General features: G+C 32.0%; 1 protein-coding gene across 1 annotated transcript in view; it reads right to left on the bottom strand.

Annotated features, from left to right (window-relative positions):
* Positions 1–19,743, bottom strand: part of LOC132716357 (uncharacterized) — a 35,443-nt gene extending 15,700 nt beyond the window's left edge. Inside the window, exon 1 of the mRNA XM_060699620.1 lies at positions 19,457–19,743. Within this exon, the coding sequence (XP_060555603.1) occupies positions 19,457–19,714 (258 nt within the window). The 5' untranslated portion in view covers positions 19,715–19,743. The remainder of the gene's footprint in view (positions 1–19,456) is intronic.
* Positions 19,744–19,962: the final 219 nt, after the last annotated feature.

The following is a 19,962-nucleotide window of genomic DNA, read 5'->3' as shown; positions in this document are numbered from 1 at the left end:
AAATATACAGTATAGAAAATTATTGCGGGTTTATATAATCATATACCCCCAATCAAAGATACACGTACTTCTTTTTTCTAGGCTACCTTTTGCTGTTCTGCTTATATAAGCCAATGCCACACTTGACATTTTATGTAGATTGCAAATTAGATATCCCATACAAGAACGCGTTATAATAACAGTTAAAGCCATCATCTGTGTAACAATTATATATTAATCAATTTTTTTCAGTATGATATATACGTTTCGAGTGAGTGGTCTGAACAAATACAAATGACTAAAAATCACCAAAGAAGCGTAAAATAAAAAGAAATTAGTTATTTACAAAGTACTTGTAATTATTGCGGTGCAAATAATAAAAGAACACAAAAATGAAATATGTACATGTATTTAAAAATGGGTAATAAAGAATTCCAATACATTTTTTTGTTTCACATCGTATAAAACATAACCAATTAACTGTTAGCGTTCGCACCATGTTATATTTCCGTAAGAAAATCTGGAAACAAAGTGATCCCTCGGAAGCATTAATCACAACAAAATAACATAAGAATTGCAGACTCGGTTTGATTGAGTCTGTACATGAGGGATAATGAATAAGTGCAACATCCCTCACGCCCCCTAGCACCGGCTTGAGCGGTACTCAATTCTCAACACTTTATAGTGTTGGCATCAATGATCCCGAAGAACCAGAAAATATAACAACACTGAAGTGAAGTACGGGGCAACTTTTTACTGCTGCCACACGGCACTTGACACCTGCTGTTGTGAAGTACAAAATTCTGGAAACAAAGTGATCCCTTGGAAGCATTAATCACAACAAAATAACATAAGAATTGCAGACTCGGTTTGATTGAGTCTGTACATGAGGGATAATAAATAAGTGCAACATCCCTCACGCCCCCTAGCACCGGCTTGAGCGGTACTCAATTCTCAACACTTTATAGTGCTGGCATCAATGATCCCGAAGAACCAGAAAATATAACAACACTGAAGTGAAGTACGGGGCAACTTTTTACAGCTGCCACACGGCATTTGACACCTGCTGTTGTGAAGTACAAAATTCTGGAAACAAAGTGATCCCTCAGAAGCATTAATCACAACAAAATAACATAAGAATTGCAGACTCGGTTTGATTGAGTCTGTACATAAGACATAATGAATAAGTGCAACATCCCTCACGCCCCCTAGCACCGGCTTAAATCATTATTAGATCCAATCTTATCAAATTAGCCTCGTTTTCTTTTCCTGAGTTCAGCAAATCCATATTAAAAGCATATATCATGTATATTATTGCATATAGCTTCGTACTCATTTTAAATCTCCAAAATCTATCAAGTACATTTATTGTACTTGAACGTCCAGTATACAGCTGCAGGCGCCTTGTCCAATACAGGTTTCACAGCTGTCCAATAGAGTTCAGTATCGTGCACAACAATATATGTTAACCTAATTGGGGATCAAATTCTTCCACATTACTGAAATTATACAGAAGTCTTATCCGATCAAAATTAGATTATGGTTCTGTTGTATATGGGTCTGCAAGAAAATCATATCTTCAAATGATAGATACCATACATCACCAGGGTTTACGCTTAGCTTTAGGTGCATTTCGCACCTCACCTGTAGAAAGTCTATATGCTGAAGCTGGGGAACCATCCCTTCAAATTCGTCGAAAAAAGCTATCACTTCAATATGCAACTAGAATTTCATCAAATAGCAAAAATCCAGCCAAAAATATTATTTTCAAACCAAATTACATTGAAAAATTTGTTAACAAACCAAAGGAAATTAAACCATTAGGCCTTCGTTTAAAAGATGATTTAGATAAACTTAAAATTAATCCTGTCAGTATCCTTCAAAATGACGATGAGGATGTTCCACCTTGGACTTATAAATAATTCCCCTGAAATAAATATTAGCCTTTCAAATATAAAAAAGACATCAAATTCACATGAACATTTCAAAGAGAAGTTTCTAGCAATTAAGGAAGAACATGAAAATTTTATACATGTTTATACGGACGGTTCAAAGGAAGGTTACAAGGTAGGTGCTGCTGTGTATGAAAATGATTTTACATCTAGTATGAGGTTACCAGATAATGCATCAATTTTTACTGCTGAAGCAAAAGCTATAGATTAAGCATTGTCAAACATAGTACAACATATCCATGATAAATTTGTAATATTTTCTGACTCGCTTTCTGTTTTAATATCCATTAGAAATAAAAAATCTGACAATATCATGATAAAGAAACTTCTTTTGCGATTTCATGATATACTTAAAATAAAATCTGTTAAATTATATTGGATTCCAAGTCATGTAGGTATACGAGGAAATGAAAAAGTAGATGCTTTAGCTAAACAAGCTTTAAATCTTCAAAAAACTGACTTATTGTTACCTGCTTGTGATTTTAGAACGGCTATAAATAAACTCGTTTCATCTGAATGGAAAGCAAATTGGGACAATGCCGTCTTTAATAAACTTCATGATATAAAATAGATGAATACAGAATCCCTAAAGAAAGCCCAACACGGCAAAATTGAAAATGTTGCAGGCTCGGTTTGATTGGGTCCATCTCTTGATGTGTCACAATCTCTGTCTTTGTCAAACCGCCATGATCAAACAGTTCTTCTTCGATGCCGAATTGGACACACTAAAGTTACCCATTCTTATCTCCTCACGAATGACAATGCCCCTTTCTGTGTAGGCTGTAATGAAAATTTTACTGTCAAGCATTTTCTTCTGGAATGTCATGATTTTTCACAGGCCCGTAACAGATTTTATAATGTAAACTCACTCAAAGAACTCTTTAATACAATTCCATCAAAAAACATCATCGATTATTTGAAAGAGATAAACTTATATTCAAAGATCTGATTTGCTCTTTTTTATTTTTATTTACAACGTTTTACATAATAGTTTAAGCCTATTTTAGCATTCGGCACGATATGGCCATTTATGTGTTGACGTGCCATAAAATCCAAACAAACAAACAAAATCGTTATAAAATTATCATCATGGCATTTCAACATTATTTAAACTTTGCAAGGTCATTAAGACGAATCACGCAGGTTAAAAAAACCCACATAACTAGCAAAGAAGAAATTGCAAAATTGCGTGTAGAATCAAACTAATATAAGACATTTAATATACCAAGAAATAATATGAGAGGTAATTATACTTTTTGATGGGAAAATATAAACTTGATATAGATCTATTTATAAATTCAAGAAGCGTGCTTTGCCTGTAAAAAGTGTCATTTCTACTTGAACAACAGAAGTCGTTTTTTTGTTATATACGTCGCGCTAACACAGTAGATATCATATGGAAATTTTCCAGCTTTACTGTTGAAGGAAGACCCCAGTTGCTTCGAGCATTATTTCAGGCACAAACGGGTAATTGAGTAGAACCTCCGGCGTTCAGTATGCTAACTGAGTAATTACCTCACATGAAAGAAGCCAAAGTTCCCGTCGGGATTCGAACCAACAGCGGGGAGGGGGCAAATGTTTTTAAGTCATTAACATAAACATTCTGACAAAGCTTATGAAAACGTTTACATAATATTTCAGATGAGAAACAGAAATCGTATAATTGCATTTTTATAGTCTCGATAGGTAGGTACAAATTTTCTTACCGAATCCTAAATGATTCGTTTAAAGAGATTCCCTTTTAATATTCTAAAAATATTTTTAATGTTGCCCACCAAGCACACTTGAAACGCTGCTTGAAAGGAAAATTACCATTTTGAGGACTAAAATTTATCACATACCCGTGCTGTTTTTGCGACACAGTAAAATGTCATAGTACGATCGTGCATATATTTTGACGTCACAAGCCTTATAGCTTTAAAACGGACCAATTTTGGCGTCAATAAAAATGGTTTTTCTTTTTAGACATATGCTAAAGAAACAATATATTCGTGTAGGTCCATAACAAAATGTATTGAACTCGTAAATAAGATAATATTATTAAACCTTTTTAATAAATTCAGTGGTGTAAACTTTTTAAATAAGTTCAGTAGTGAACCTTCTGCGGATGTTTCTAAATTCAAAATTTTACTATTTCAAGTTTAATTGTTGAATTCTGCTTAAGCCGGTGCTAGGGGGCGTGGACGGTAACTTGCACTTTCCAGTACCGTCCATGAACAGGCTCAATCAAACCGAGCCTGCAACATTTTCAATTTTGCCGTGTTGCGCTTTCTTTGGGATTCTGTATTTATCTATATTGGTTAAGTAGCGTTCTGGTCAAGCAAGTACAAGTACTGAACTATGTTTATTTATTTACCTACACATTGCTATTCTTTGGTAAAATATATAAACACAGAAGACTTGAGCTGCGTTCATTGAATGCGTGGGGGCTGCGTTCATTGAATGCCGCCTTTCCTTGTCGATCTTGTTTATCATATTTGATCCTGTAACAATGTACGATGGGCATTTTTTTAATAAGGGGCAATGGCAGCACGTTTTCATAAATTAGTCATACCTGTGAAAAATGATTAGTACAGTCTATCAAAAGATTTACCATTCACCTCTTCATGCTTTTCTAGCTCCAGAATCCGTCCAAATAAGCATTTTTGAACTGTTCTTTAGGTATACTATTTATAAACTGGTAGAGAGCGCTTCTTATGGCACCACGGGTTTTGGACCGGCGGCCGCGAAGGCAATATTTGATGTATGGATTTTACCGAAAGTCAGAAGGAGAAAGGTCAGCGATTGTAGCAAAACCTCAATTCTCTGCTCCTCTAAATAAGCTTGAATCAAGGCTGACCGGTTCGCAGGTGCATTATCAAGGGGCACCTTGATCCCGAGCACCAAGAACCTTTGGTTCTTTGTAATATAGTAATTAACTAGAGCAGTGAAAACATGGTCAAGGTGAATTGTTCCGGTGACATAGGCCGCTATTCCATTACTGTTAAAAAGGAGCGTACATTACTCTTAATGCTCCTGCTACGTCGAGCAACAACTTTGCGTTTTATTGTCGGGCTTAAAATAATAAAGCCTCGTTTCATCCCCTGTGATAATTTCTCTGAAGCGTCTAGGGTCTCAATCTTTGAAGCTAGTGGCTTTTTTTTACCCAGTTCCTTTTCTGATCAGAAGTTAGCAAATGCAGGATCCAACGGGCGAACACTTAAACTTTTCTTCAAGATGGAAAATACATATGATGTACTAAGGCCCGATATGTCATTTGCTCCACGATATATCTTGCATCTTCATCAAATATTGCTTTGACAGTGCTGATGTCTTTTTCAGAGGTAGCTGAATTGGGCCATTTTGAAAATTGAAATGATAATTCTGGAAATTCGGAAAACCTAACGAGAGACTGATCTCAATTTTCAGGCCGGTATTTCCAGACGTATATAAAATGGTTAATTAATCCAGAATTAAATTGAAAATGTACTTTGACTGATGTTAACGTATTAACCACAATTCCAGGCTAATTCGAGAGAAGTGTGGTATTAATATTCTTTAGGGAACATTTATAATGTTACAATATTCGTCATCTAAATGTCAACTCTCCTACACATCTCTATACATACTAAGAGCAAAACTATATGATGATATGTGACAACGAGGCACCCAAACCCAGGAAGATTTTTTAGGCTAATCAAAAATTTTGAATAAAGTATGATGCATTTATACTATTTGTTCTACTACTTGTTCCCGGTATATCGAACTGAGGGATTGATTGGAATATTTTACAAAAGTCTTGATTAATCCAGTTAAAGTGTATAAAGCTTTATTTCTGATGAGAAAATTATTGTTTGACTTTTAGAAAAAGTATGCTTCCAAAATGCTTGTATGAAATAAATATGGTAATTTATTGCCTTAAAAGCGAATGGTGCATGCAAAAAATCATTGCTAAACGGATAAAACCCTTCTTAAAATAGCAAAATAATATTTTGTTCAAGAACATTTTATTATGTTTACGTACATTACTCATGTGTATATAATAATAGAGACAATCTATGTTACAACCTTTTTCAGGAATTAACCATATAATAATGGAACCAATATAATTTTACTGTTGTTACATTTAATTAAAATATTTCATAAGATATAAATTTATACCCTTTAATCTCTATGAAGTTTATGTAAATGTTTAAAGCAAGACTTTCTTTTTAATTTTCCAAACAAATCAGCCCCTCAATCAAGAAAACAAGTACATCAGGCAAATTTAGCGGCGTTATATCTAACTCAAACTTCGTAGGATTTCCATAAATCGTTTTAAAATTATAAACTGAGTATTTCATTGGCCATTCTAAAACTAGTAAAAGAATAATAAGGATCTTTTTGAAAACGTATACACGTCTTAAGTCCTAAATAATCTAAAGGAGTTTCGGCAACAAAGTTTCTAATTAATTATCTGGGATATTAGACATCTATGAACCGTATTGATGACATGTACAAGTAATCAAATTGCATTATATCCGCAAATGAAAACAATATATAGTAAGCATGATATTATTGCACTTACAAGTTAAATGTAGAATGTCAATATGGTCATATAATAGAGTCATAGAATATGACATATTTATCATCATCGCTTAAGTGTAGAACCAATACAAATGATACAAAATGTTACTTGAGAAAAAGGTGATTATGAAATCGTACAACTACTTTTTTATGTAAACGATAAGGACACGTTATATGTTGTTACTTTTCACCTACGGCTTACCTAATGCAAAGCTGCGAAACATAGTTGACACCATTGACAATTTAACTGGAGCTTAACTAAACATTCTGTAATATAACGGAATTCACAAAATTCTGGAAACAAAGTGATCCCTCGGAAGCATTAATCACAACAAAATAACATAAGAATTGCAGACTCGGTTTGATTGAGTCTGTACATGAGGACAACAAAATAACATAAGAATTGCAGACTCGGTTTGATTGAGTATGTACATGAGGCAAGTTATAAACAATTCTGATGGAAAATTAGGCTTAGAGCTTTTTTTTCCTCTGACGGTATTCATCAATGGACCAAAAACGTTCCTTGATGAGCCATTAAAAGGGACGCTATTGTAAACAAAAGATAACGAGGACTAAACAGCTTGTGATTTGTTTATAAATAATCTTTTTATCAACTCGAACGTCTTTTGCGAAGTTCATTGAGGATACAGTTAATAGGTAATTTGTTTAAAGCTGCATGCAGCCAGATGATCCGTCAAGAAAGTTTTAAACCGGAGAAAAACGCACTAAGATTTTAAGAAAATTTAAGATTCAAGTAATAATGTACATGTTATATGGGATTAAAGACGGAGTTTGCAGTATTTATATCCATATTTCTACTGCGTTAATAACGTAGTAAGAGCTATTTTTCCTTATTTTGACCTATTTTGGTAACTACTGCTTGCACACATATGTGTAAATCATCATATTTTAAATTCAATTCTTTTTTTTTTAAATGTTCATGAAAATAAGAATGAATCTGTAGGCATGTAAACATGTTCGTTTTAGATTTTAAGAAAATATAATAAATGCGTAGACACGAATACGGTGTATATCAAACAATTGTTATTGCTCGCGGCTAATTTCAATAATTGTTAGCCTAATCAATAAGTTTGTAAAAAAATAATGTTTCACTCGGCATTATCATCTGCCTTTAAAATATTACTTGCATCTCACCCATCACCCTTTAATTTTTGAAGAATAACAAATAATTGATGCTATCAATCATTTCCTTTAAAAAAACATTTATACAAAATGTCTGTCCATATGGGTTGTGTGAGATATCTTTCATCTAAAATAATTAACTTTTTTCTCTTCTGCCAAGATGATCATCAAATTGATGCAAGAGTGTAGCTCTTTGGCCACAAAAATGTTAAAATATCGCAACAGCCACTACGTTTGTCTCCAGTAGAGACAATGATTTAATATTATTATCAAACTATTTGGGTAGCTACATCACGAGTGCTGTTAGACTAAAAGACAAGGATTGTCAACTAGATATGTAGCAGCAAGGTCCTAAACTACTATATGCCACGTTCTGCAACTATATGCAAGGACCAACTCGTTTTTACTAAGGTAATCGGCTTAGTGAATATACTAAACAAACGACGTATTGCAAACAAAAAAACTGCTTTTATGCTATAAGTATACAGGTTGTTGACGAGATATAAGGCAGAAAATAACCCAAATGAGATAAATGTGACCCGGGTCGCTAATCGACAAGTGAGGATATATTCCCCTGTATGTCCCGTCACCAACAAAATATATAACAACATTATAATAACACAGCTAATATTGACGACATGTTCATATAAAAACCCTGCACTGTTAGACTTTTTTCAAAGAAGCGTACAAAAAAGGCACGTACTCGTACGTAAAAATGAAGCCAGTCGTTCATAAAAAAGCAATAAAAAGGAAATCAAGTATGAAGTCATCATAGCGTTGTAACTTTTATTGAACTTTATTTTTTTGAAGTAATGGTCTTTAGTTCGAGAAATTTGCCACTGATAAAAATTATTCACACACGTAGATAAACGATCACGATGCATAAATATATAACCATTTCTCACGGTACATACAACATAATATACACAATGTTTTAGCCAGTCAGAATTCGAGAAATTTATTTGTATCATAACAAATATTTATAAAAATATTAAATACCGAAGATGGAGCCAAAATTCCCCTTGCATTCCTTACATGACGCACCAAACAGAAACGAGGCAAACTGATAGGTCTCGTTTATTAAAGCCATTGATGTTGCAAATATACTTTTTTGTTTCAAATCGCATTGTAAGTATGGAACTTTAACAAGATTTATTTGACTGTTGTTACAATTATCCCTGCATAACATCAAACAAAAAATCAAACTGAAAATAGGTTAATTCTTCACACATTATATAAATAGTATATTATTTTAAATGATAGTGAAAAATATGTTACTTTGAATGTAAGTGAAACAATATGCAATTTTAAACTTTTGTCGTTCGTTGCACGAAAATATTTGACCAAGTGACATGAACCCTCATAGAAATGTTAGTCAACATGTGTAGTTGTTGTGAACCTTGGGTTTGTTTGTGCATTTATTCATTATTTGTAGAACTATTTAACATTCTATCTTAATTGTATCTAACATTAAAAAAAAAAACATTTATTTTTGGCATATTTTACCAATGTAATCATGGATCATCTCGCGTACAGATAGTTTAATTATAGATAGTTATCACTAATGCTAAACATATGTAACGTTTTTTTAAAGCATTTAAACGATTTGTTACAAAATGCGCCCAGCTACGCGCGTGCTTCATATGTGTAAAATATAAGTAAAGAAAATCGTGTACTTCAATTCAGTTTGCGAAGACAAGTGGTAGAGACATGGGAAACGTTAATTTAAAGTCGTTTGCGTTTATAGTTTTATATTTATGTGTACTGTGTACTGAAGGTGCTTCTGCAACAGACGGCAACGGGACTAAGCCAAGTAAATTAAATGGAAAGAAGCTAAGAGAGCTGGGGATGAAATTAAGACTTCCAAAGTTACGTATGATAGGCAAAGCGATAGAAAATATTGAAGTAAAAATAGAAAGTGGTATAGAGAAACTTGAGAACGAAACCGCACGAAAAATATGCGATCTAAATCCTTGTTTACCGTGGACAGGCTGGAGTCAATGCAGTTCTAACATTCATCTTTTTGGATCAAAATTCCGAACAAGACAGTGCAGTCTTGACTTATCTACATGCAAAGTTGATACCACTAATAGTAAGATAGAGAAAGAATTTGGAATATGTGGAGGATTTTGTCCACTGAGTTACAATATTACGAAAAATGGGTTTTGTTTGAAACTGTTTAGTGACAAAAAACGAAATAAGGAGGTAGCAGAACTGCAATGTCAAGAGGACAATGGGCACTTAATAAATATTGATGCTGAAATCAAATACGAGGATGTCGGGAGCCTTATGGAAGGGTTTGGGACATCTGTATGGATAGACGGGTATAGAAAAGATGTTAGTTCTCACTGGACGTATACGTACGGTTATCAGAAAGGATTCTTCAAGTGGTATACTGGTCAACCACATAATTCATCTTCTGAACTGTGCTTAAGTGTTTACAAGTATAGTGCTATACAATGGAGGGACAGTAGCTGTAATAATCAGTATTACAGCATTTGTGAAGTCATTCCCTCGTTGACCTAAACAAAGCGATGAATTGTGTCAGATGTACCAATCGTTTTTCAAATATTTGAACATTAAAAGTGAATTTAGTTCATATTCATTTTTTTAAATAAGAATGAAACATTTATCTTTTTTGTTATTACAGTCCTATAGATCCAACTCTCAAAAAAGACATGAGGTGCAAGTTCACAAATTCAATTATGAGTATTAAAATTATTATAACTCTGAAAAGCAATCAATTCAATACGGACTAATCGCAAGTTGGTTTTATTCAATTTGTGGTGCATGTAAACAATGTTTGTATACAGTGCTAATTGATTTGAAACATCTTACTCCCCGTTTCTTTTCAATTATTTGCATGCCATTATGACATATTTCATGTAGTATAATAAAAGGGATTGTTATAAATGTTTTTGTTAATTTCCGATTTATTATCAAGAAAGAGAGATGTATTGCAATCATAAGTGCAATGATAAAAATCAAAGCAACAGTACTGAACTGTGATTTATGTCATCAAGGATGACATGTTTGTTTTAAATTGTTTGTCCGTCTGTCTGTTAGTCCGCCGGAAGGCATAAATGAACGCCTTATTTTTTATGAAATTGTAGAATTCATGTTTTCAAATGGGACAAAGTGAGTCAAAACTAGTTATGGATGCAAGCTATTTCCAAAATTTCATCTTGAAATTTTCTATCAGACACGCAGAAAATGTGGAATGCTCAAAGGACATATTATAAATGGTACATAAACCATAATATTCATTTAACATGGTAAACAAATATGTAATTGTAAGTCGGCATGAGATTCGCCCCGTGATGACAGGGACTAAGAGGCAGGAAGAGCTACATCTTACAGCAGCAACCATAAATCACATCTCATTTTCTCAACACATGTAATCCGTTGCTTATTTATATTCATACAAATTATTAATTAGATACTAGTATAAATAAGAAATAATGATTCCTCTATACCTATAAATACATTGAACAGGTATATTCGAGAAACAATGCGATCATCATAACTTTATCTATACCATTATTTACGTAAAGTCGAAATAAATGTCGTTGAATTTAAACTGTTTGTTAAAGGCACATTATGCGTCAGAAATGCTATCATTTTTATTTCTCAAAATTTTAAATATTTGGTGTCTTGTTACAAATTCCACAATACTTATTTGCCATATAAATGAACTATCTTTGCATCTTTTGCTTTGCTGGCAATTTGTATGATTATAATGAATTAGTATTTTGTATGGAAGTCAAAATACCATTTGTTTACATTTTGCTACCTTTACGACACATTACTGCACATTCAGCACTACTTTCTTCAGCTGTCAAATATCTTACATGTTCTAAATTCATTATTAAAACATTATTAAACATGTGTTTTACATTTCTAAAGAATTTAATAAAAAAGGATTTCTGAGGCATAATGTGCCTTTAAAAAAAACTGTTGTTTGAACTATTGGTAAAGGAGCTCCACTGAGGTAAAAAAAAGTCGACAGACACAAAATTTGAAAATTCGACAGATATCAATTGAAGCCCTTGAAATGGTAAAATCTGCAAAAGTTTTAAAAAAATATACTCAGAGTTAAATTGAATATCTTTTTGTGCGATTTTCAGTCCGATCCGAATGAAAACTGGCCATACTTTTCGTTTTTAGGTCGTTTTGCACAGTAAAATGGTAATTCTTGACAAACAGAGACAAGGAATGATATGAAATTTTGTGCACGCATTATTTCAGATGTTGCACATATCTTGGTGAAATATTTCTATTTCTTTCATGTCAAAAATGAATTGGAGCTCCTTTTAAATTTAATGATTTATTAAAATTATGCATATTACAATAAATAGCATTACTGACAAAAAATCACTATAGTCGTTAACGTGTTGTGAAATGAATGAAATGTTGAGTATCAATAACAATGATTTAAATCAGTACGAATTTTAACATTATTCAATGCAATTATTTTGCAACAATCTTGCAAAAATGTGTAATTGGTGTACTAAGCATAAAGCTTCGAATCTTAGCCCGGTGGCAATATATCGAGACTTGGTGATGTAACATGCACCTCATATTTTAGTATAACAGAAGGAAGTTTAACTCACACGGTTGTTCATAATAACTTATAGTTTGTTCAAAAAAAGGAAAAATTTACAGACGCTAAATTTTCAGACTCACATTACAACCAGTTATAAAGAATTGTAAGGACAGGCATATGCAACTGATAAATAAGATATACAAAACATAAAACATGATACCGGCGACATTGTCAAACAATTTGTAATTTTTAACGTATTTGAACAGCATCTGAGAATTTAAAAGCAATGAATAATTGAATAGTTTTAAATATTTGAATGTAATGAGGCGTGACGTCAGTTCACAAATATCATATGTCTGCTTTAAAAAGCTTTTAAGAGCATTGCAGTGTTATTGTTATCATTTAAATCTAGATTATAGCATTGAACGGATTTTCAAGAGATGATTTTTTCCTTTCTCTTTGAATAATGACAGAGCTTAATTTGACACCACTAAAATGTTTCTTGATGTATTTTACCATTTTCTTTTCTTAATGTTGAATTCTGCTTAAGCCGGTGGTAGGTGGCGTAGGCGATAACTTGCACTTTCCAGTAGCGCCTCCATGAATAGACTCAATCAAACCGTTTGCAAAATTTACAATTTTGGCATGCTAGACTTTCTTAAGGATGCTGTTTATCTCTTTTGTGGTTGTTTTCGATGCAAACAAATAATATGCTGTTATATTAAATACTTTATTTTATAAAAAGGAAACATCTTAATAACTATATCATCTTAATATTAGGTACATGTGTTAAATGAATCAGTAGATGTACATAAGATATTAATGTCCAAATTAACTGTAGGAAATCAGGACATATTGATGGACAAAATGTTGTGTAACTACTCTTGTTACAAGCACATTACGGCTAGAGTACACTAAATGCACTGATCTAAGACATATATATTTTCATTATGCATTATGCATTATGATATACCTTTTTATGCGTGCAATAAGAATTTAAGAAAGTATTCAAAGAAACACACTTTGTTGTATAAAGTAGGATATTTTAATAATACTACAAACAAATACTTCACTGTTCTTAATATGATCCATGTATTTTCAAAAATTTATGATGTTGTTTATTTTTAATATGTAAAAAGGTATTTGGGCTTCTTACCGAAATCAATATTCTCTGCTTAAATGTATAGAAGAGTGAACTTTTAGTTAAAAACCAAGTTTAGTAACAAATATTTAACAGCGCCTATATGAACATTCATTGTACGTAAAATGGGCAATACATTTATATTATACATTATTTATGAAGACTAGTCTGAAATATAAAGAATTCAACTGATAAGTAATTTCAATTTTAAAGCTTCTTTTAATGTGAAGTCAGGTTTACAATTAAACAAATCTATAAAATGTTTAATAGCCTAGATTGTTTTCACCGATATTTACCATTTACAATGACTAACAGCCGTAGTGAAGACTACAAATATATCTATCATCAATTACCATTTGTTGAAAGTTTCCCTCTTGAATTATCTCATGATGGCGAGAAAATTTGAAGATTTGTTCTTGCATGAAATGGAGTAGATCAGAAATTGTTTACGCCTTGTTCCGAAACGCGATGGATAAATGCCTCCTCGATTTCTTTCCCCGGGGAACACTTAAAATGATGAAACTGCCGTAAAATTCACATATACGACTCATTGCAACTTTATAATGTCCTGAACAAAAAATATGTTTTAATTTTCCAGTGATAGGTGAACACTTGAGTATAATATGAAATAATTAGAAATGTAAGTTCTGTCAGAATATAAATGATACGTTAGAATTAACTTTTTGTTCTATAAAAACAGATTTAAGCAGAACAGTGACAATTTCTTTTATATAAAGCTAATCAAACCTCATATTTCCATATCTATTTAATCCAATGGGTTAAAACAATGAAATTGAATAACAAGTTTTTTTTAAAAATATTTATGGATATTATGAAAACGATAGAATTTGGCAGAATTTTTAAGAGAATAAAACGTGATTTTCATAAGTGTGTTGACTGGTATTTGAAATATGTGTTTTAGTCATATAATGTTTTGTATAGCTCTGAAAATTCATTGGATGATATTACATATGTTATAGTATCATGTTATTTCTGGATAACATGTTTATTATAAACATTTAATGAACAAAGTTATTTAATAGGCAACATCCGATCACTTACGTTTTAAACTAACTTCTTACATATTTCGTGGGCTGCAGCATTAGAATAACACTGGTATCCTGATTATATTAGATTTAACGATCTCACATTTACATATTAATCAGATATTCTGTAGAATACAATGTAATCTATTTTTATTGAAGAATTAATTGTTTCGCAAGTCATTAACTCTTCAACGAAATTGTCCGAAATTTTACAATGTCATCTCCAACAAAGTTTACCGTTTTTATAAATAACAGAATGGAATAATGTTATTCTTTAATATGACAAAAGAATGTCTCATACAGCACATGAATGGTTACTGTGACAAATATATATTAGTATATAAAGCTATATATCTGCTGCAAAAATAATTGTTTGAATTCTAAAGAAGCATGCTTCCAAATGCCTGTATGAAATAGATCTGGTTGTAAATTGCCTTAAAAACATGTATCATGTATATCGCGTCAAAAGTAATTCAATGTTTTTATACTAAATAAAATCTTAAGTCTAGGACTTTACAGTGATAGTCAATGCTATAACGTTGTAAAAATACCGATTTCAAAAAATAAAAAGGCACAATTGACTAAGAGTGTAAAAAGAAATTGTGCCACCTGACCGGGACTCAATCATCAGAATACCGTCCCGTCGCACTAGCGATAGAGAGGTCGGGTAACTTCTTTTCCCTTTTCAGGGAGGAACGAGAGTTCGAAACATGCTTTACCGCTGTTATAAAATTGAATTTCTCAAGCTACATGTACAACGTGACATTGATTCGTCGCTACATACCATCGCGGTCCCTGTTGGTCGCCAAATGTCACAGAGTTTGAAAAAATATACAGCCTGGTCGGGACTCGAACCCAAAACCCTCGGGATACGATTATACAGAGCTTTCCACGCGTTAAAACATCTTGCCTACACTATAATGAACAATACCATATAAAACAAATGACATCACATTAATGTGTGATAACATGCAACTTCTCGAGCATTTATATGTTGTTTTTGTAGAATTTTAAAATTTTATTTCAACCGTTTTAGTGACTTTGGCAATCTAAAAAATAATTAAACTAATAGAAAGCTAATGATTGCTGTTTAAAAAGTTACGGTTAGAAAATAAAATTGAAATATAATTCAGCATTATGTAAATAACACATTATCAAATGGTTTCTAAAGCTAAATAGCTATGATTCATGAAATGATTCGATTTTTTAAATTGAAATTGCACGGAACTTCTCGGCAATACTAAAAGATTGTTATTGTTATGTAAAGACACAAAGAAATACAAATAAGTCAAGTGTAACATATTAGCAGGTCTAAGAATTTAGTCATGCAAAACTATTAATCCACTAAGGCACATAAATGAAGGCTTAAAGTAGCTTTTATTAAGTTTGCATGTACATCATATGAACCTAACACCTGTTTCATTATTTACCGGAAATCATGGTGGTGGTTGAAATTTTCACTCTGGATTAAGGCAGTATGCCACATTGTATTTACCAAAGGTCAGTTCAGTCATTGCATCGTTTCTGGTCAGGCTGCAAAGCAGTTTACCAGTTTTTTCGAAAAACAGTATTTTAAAACTGCATACATGGTTTACTTTCGCAAACTTCCCGACGCTGGGCTGCCCAGACACTCAGTTGCTAATTACAAGCCGCTAAGTCGTTTGCCCTCAAACGTCTTCGGTAAAATATGTTTAGTGTTTCAAAAGGGTACATATTTGCATTTAAACTTTGACCTAATTATGTAAACTTGACACACACTGAATTATAAACCAGTTCACAAATTAATTTTCATGCATTCTGATGAAATGTGTACTAACACATTTCCTTTCAAAATATTCCCTAAGTGATTGTCTATTTTGACACAAACAACAAGAAAACGCATTTAAGAGGAGAGCAAATATTTACTCCAGTTATGCAATAGTAATATTTAGGAGGAGACTGCAGTAGAATGGTATGAGCTTTAAATACTTAAGATATCAACTCATTTATTTTCGAAATATATCAAGAAAGAACATTCACCGATCTTTCAAGGAATGTACTCATGCACTTCCCTTATTAAGTGCTCTTATTCACTGTCAATTTTGACCGGAATTCTTTTCCGTTTATAGCAAATATAAAACTGTTTTCTTGCCAGATGTAGATTGCATTGATGATAAGTCAATAAATGTAAAAAGAAACACTAAGTATGCTATATATTCTTCAGAAAAGGCAACATTTGAAGAAAAATAAAAACTGTTTAAACTTAGAATGTTTCATAAATATAACATAGAAAGTATTGAATGCAAAAACGTTGTGTTTTATTTTTTAATCATGTCGACCGTGTTTGTAGACAATTTCTACAGCTCCATTAATTGACTGGTCAATTCTTGATATCTGTTTCTTTCTTCTTCATACAGTATTCCGCTAAGACTCCATGCTAAATCAAACATAAAACAAGACTTATGATATACTTGTATGTCTTCAATACCCTTTCAACAATTTAGTACATGATCATGAATTTAAAGCAAGCAACGAAATATTACCAATATTCGAAAAGTTGCTGCAAATGTAGATTTAATCACTTTCATAATACAAAACAATATAAAAATAGATAAACAAGAAAATATCGATTCAGATGTACAGACATATTTACATATTCAATATTTACAAATATAGACTCTGCGTCCATGATAATAATATTGATAATATTATTAATAATCTTTTTTTAAGTTTGGAATAACTTTTTTGGGTAGCAGTGAGTGTGTGTGCGGGTTGAAAAACAAACACACTTTCATTTTAAGATTATGTTTTTGTTGTTTTTGTTGTTTTTAAGATAATGTCAATCAAATTGTTTGATGATTTTATCCATATATAAGAAGGTAAAATGAAAATAAAGGTTGCTTTTGCGAATACTTCTAAATTCAAAATTTCATCTTTGTATGTTCAAGTACAGTTTATGCAAAATGTCATATTTCATGTTCTATTTACACTTCGTGAACAAGCTCAAACAGAACATGGAACTCTTTTCAATTTGACAGTTTTAATACGAGTTCTGTAAGGTATCCATTTGTTTGTATTATATATTAAATTCTATGTTTTGTATTCAATTTTCAAGAATAAAAATATGCAATCATGGTTAAGTGGGAGTGTTAAACAAAATAATGTTATTATAACCTGTTGGCATATTCTATTTACGTCTCTTAAGGATACAATTTTTCCCGAAACCCAAAATTATATCACCAAAGGGAGCGTTTTTTATTCAGTTGTTAATCAAAGATTTAGCAGAGCGTTTCTTATTCAATTATAAGTCAGATTTAGCAGAGCGTTTCTTATTCAATTGTAAGTCAAAGATTTAGCAGACTGAGATTGAGCCATCCATCATACGCTTGAGTTGACTTAATATCGGTGAAAACTTGTATGGCGACCTATTGCTTCTTTATTCGATACAGAGATGTCATAATCAGAAATGTAAAAGAAATAAACATTACCGACTGAGGAGCCTTGCATGTCTTTGGCTGCAAAAACATTGTCAATGTCTAGACCAACTGCAGAGAACAACAATGGAATGTAGAGTCCGTCCTGGCAGTTCCTAGAGGCGTACTCTTCTGACATTCCCATCACCGTCGTTGCATGCTCGTAGCTCTGTCACTACATTAAAGGGAATACAAGTAAATGTAAAGTCAACTTCATATTGATGCAAACTTGCTTTTTAATATTCACCATAACTTAATCATACATATATCATTACTAAACTAAAAGCATAGCATACATTAGAGTGAAATTTTGCTCATTTGTTCGTTGTGAAGGTGAGTTGCATTAGATATGTGTTTCAAATGACTGACTATTTTAATGTTGATTGACCAATAATTGATGATTAGAATTCTGTAGGATAAAAATATACAAACTACTTTATTTATAAAACTGACCAACTATTTTATCAACTGCATTCTGAAAGGTATTTATAGACATTTCCGTGTGCTTCGTAAGTTATTGAATATTCATTAAAAGTAGATTGAATATGAAATTGGAAACAAATATGGAAAAATGTACACTTGTTCTGCCTTTTACTTTTTCTCCCAAACGTTTAAAACTTTGATGGACTAAAAGTCACTTCAAATAAACTAAACAAAAGCCAAAATGATAAAGCTTCTGATTATGTTGAGTCATGTTGTAAGATAAAAAGCTGGACGAAATCACATTACACGACACTGATTTTATGAGGAATCATATAAAGTTGGAAGTATGTTTGTAAATATTGAAGTATTTCTGTTTTGTTTTAATTTCTCTTCTTTCAAAAATAATCACGGATTTGGCTTTTCAGGCACTTTAGATTCCTGATAACCATTAGAAATTCAACCCAGACAATTGCTATCGAATGAAGATATATCACGTACCAATACTTACAGATATCTAATTAATGGATGAGCGGCTGTTAAACTAAAGGTCAACACTTTATCAGCAAATGAGGATTTTTCTCAGCAAATGAGGATTTTCCTCATAAACATAGTTATCATTTCTAACTTTAAGATATTTGATATCCTCGTTTCATCAAAGCAGAATCTAATATTCACACAAATTAAACAATTGATAACATATATATGGTTTGGTGTTAAAGGTACATTATGCCTTAGAAATGAATAAATATTTACTTCTTTGGAAACGTCAAACATGAGTTTTGTACCGTTTTTAAAACCTTAAATTATGGTTTTAGAGCATGTTAGATGCTTGTTACCTGAAGAAAAAAGCCCGTAATGTAAAATTATCTGTTATAAAAGTAGCAAAATGTACACAAAGAAGGTTTTTGACTTCCACTCAAAATATTAATTCACTTTAAAATATACTAATTGCCCAAAAGCAACAGAATAAGATCAAGAGAACAATTCAGGTAATTGGTAAATGAGTAACTTGCTATAAAACAATACAAAATATAACAAGATTTTTAGAAATAAAAACGAAAGCATAACGGGCTTAAACATCAAAGCCATTTCATTTTTCTTTCATGAATGACATAAAGGTCAGCAGTTCTGCTTACATTTTTTTACGTTTTAGATCGAATAAATGGCAAACTCATTCAAAATGATATAAAATTGTTCTATTTACCAAACCAAACAAAACAATATTATACCTTTTCACAATATTCCCTGACCGTATTTTGCATTTGTTTAAGATTCAAAATTCCAGGTATCGTAAGAATTTTGAAGTCCATAGCTAAGTAGTAAATCAGGCCAAAGGTGAAGAACTTTCGATTTTTGACTGACGGTTGATATATCTGCCCAATCGAACAAGGTTTTGGAGAACACATGTCGGCTTCGGCTGGTGCCAGGTAATATTTAAGTAAGTCCTCACATAATGATGAATTTCCACCTCCGATCATTGCCACCATCTTATTCCCTAATGTCCGATTTTTTGAATCACTTTAAGTTCAAAATAAATCAAGGACATATTTATCAAATAACTATAATTCAAATGATTAATCAGAAAAAATCGTAACCACGTGCATTTATGATGATTAGATTTTGAAACGGGGAAGAAGCATATAAAAAAATGCTGCTTAACTAATAAGTGCAAACCGTATTCAAATTATTTTAAGTTAGCGCCTTTCGCTATGGGTACATATTGTATTCTTGGCTT

Source organism: Ruditapes philippinarum, unplaced genomic scaffold (assembly GCF_026571515.1).
Source record: "Ruditapes philippinarum isolate M1 unplaced genomic scaffold, ASM2657151v2 ctg2329_1_1_1_1, whole genome shotgun sequence".
In the NCBI taxonomy this organism is placed as follows: domain Eukaryota; kingdom Metazoa; phylum Mollusca; class Bivalvia; order Venerida; family Veneridae; genus Ruditapes; species Ruditapes philippinarum.
This window is presented reverse-complemented; position numbering and strand designations above follow the sequence as displayed.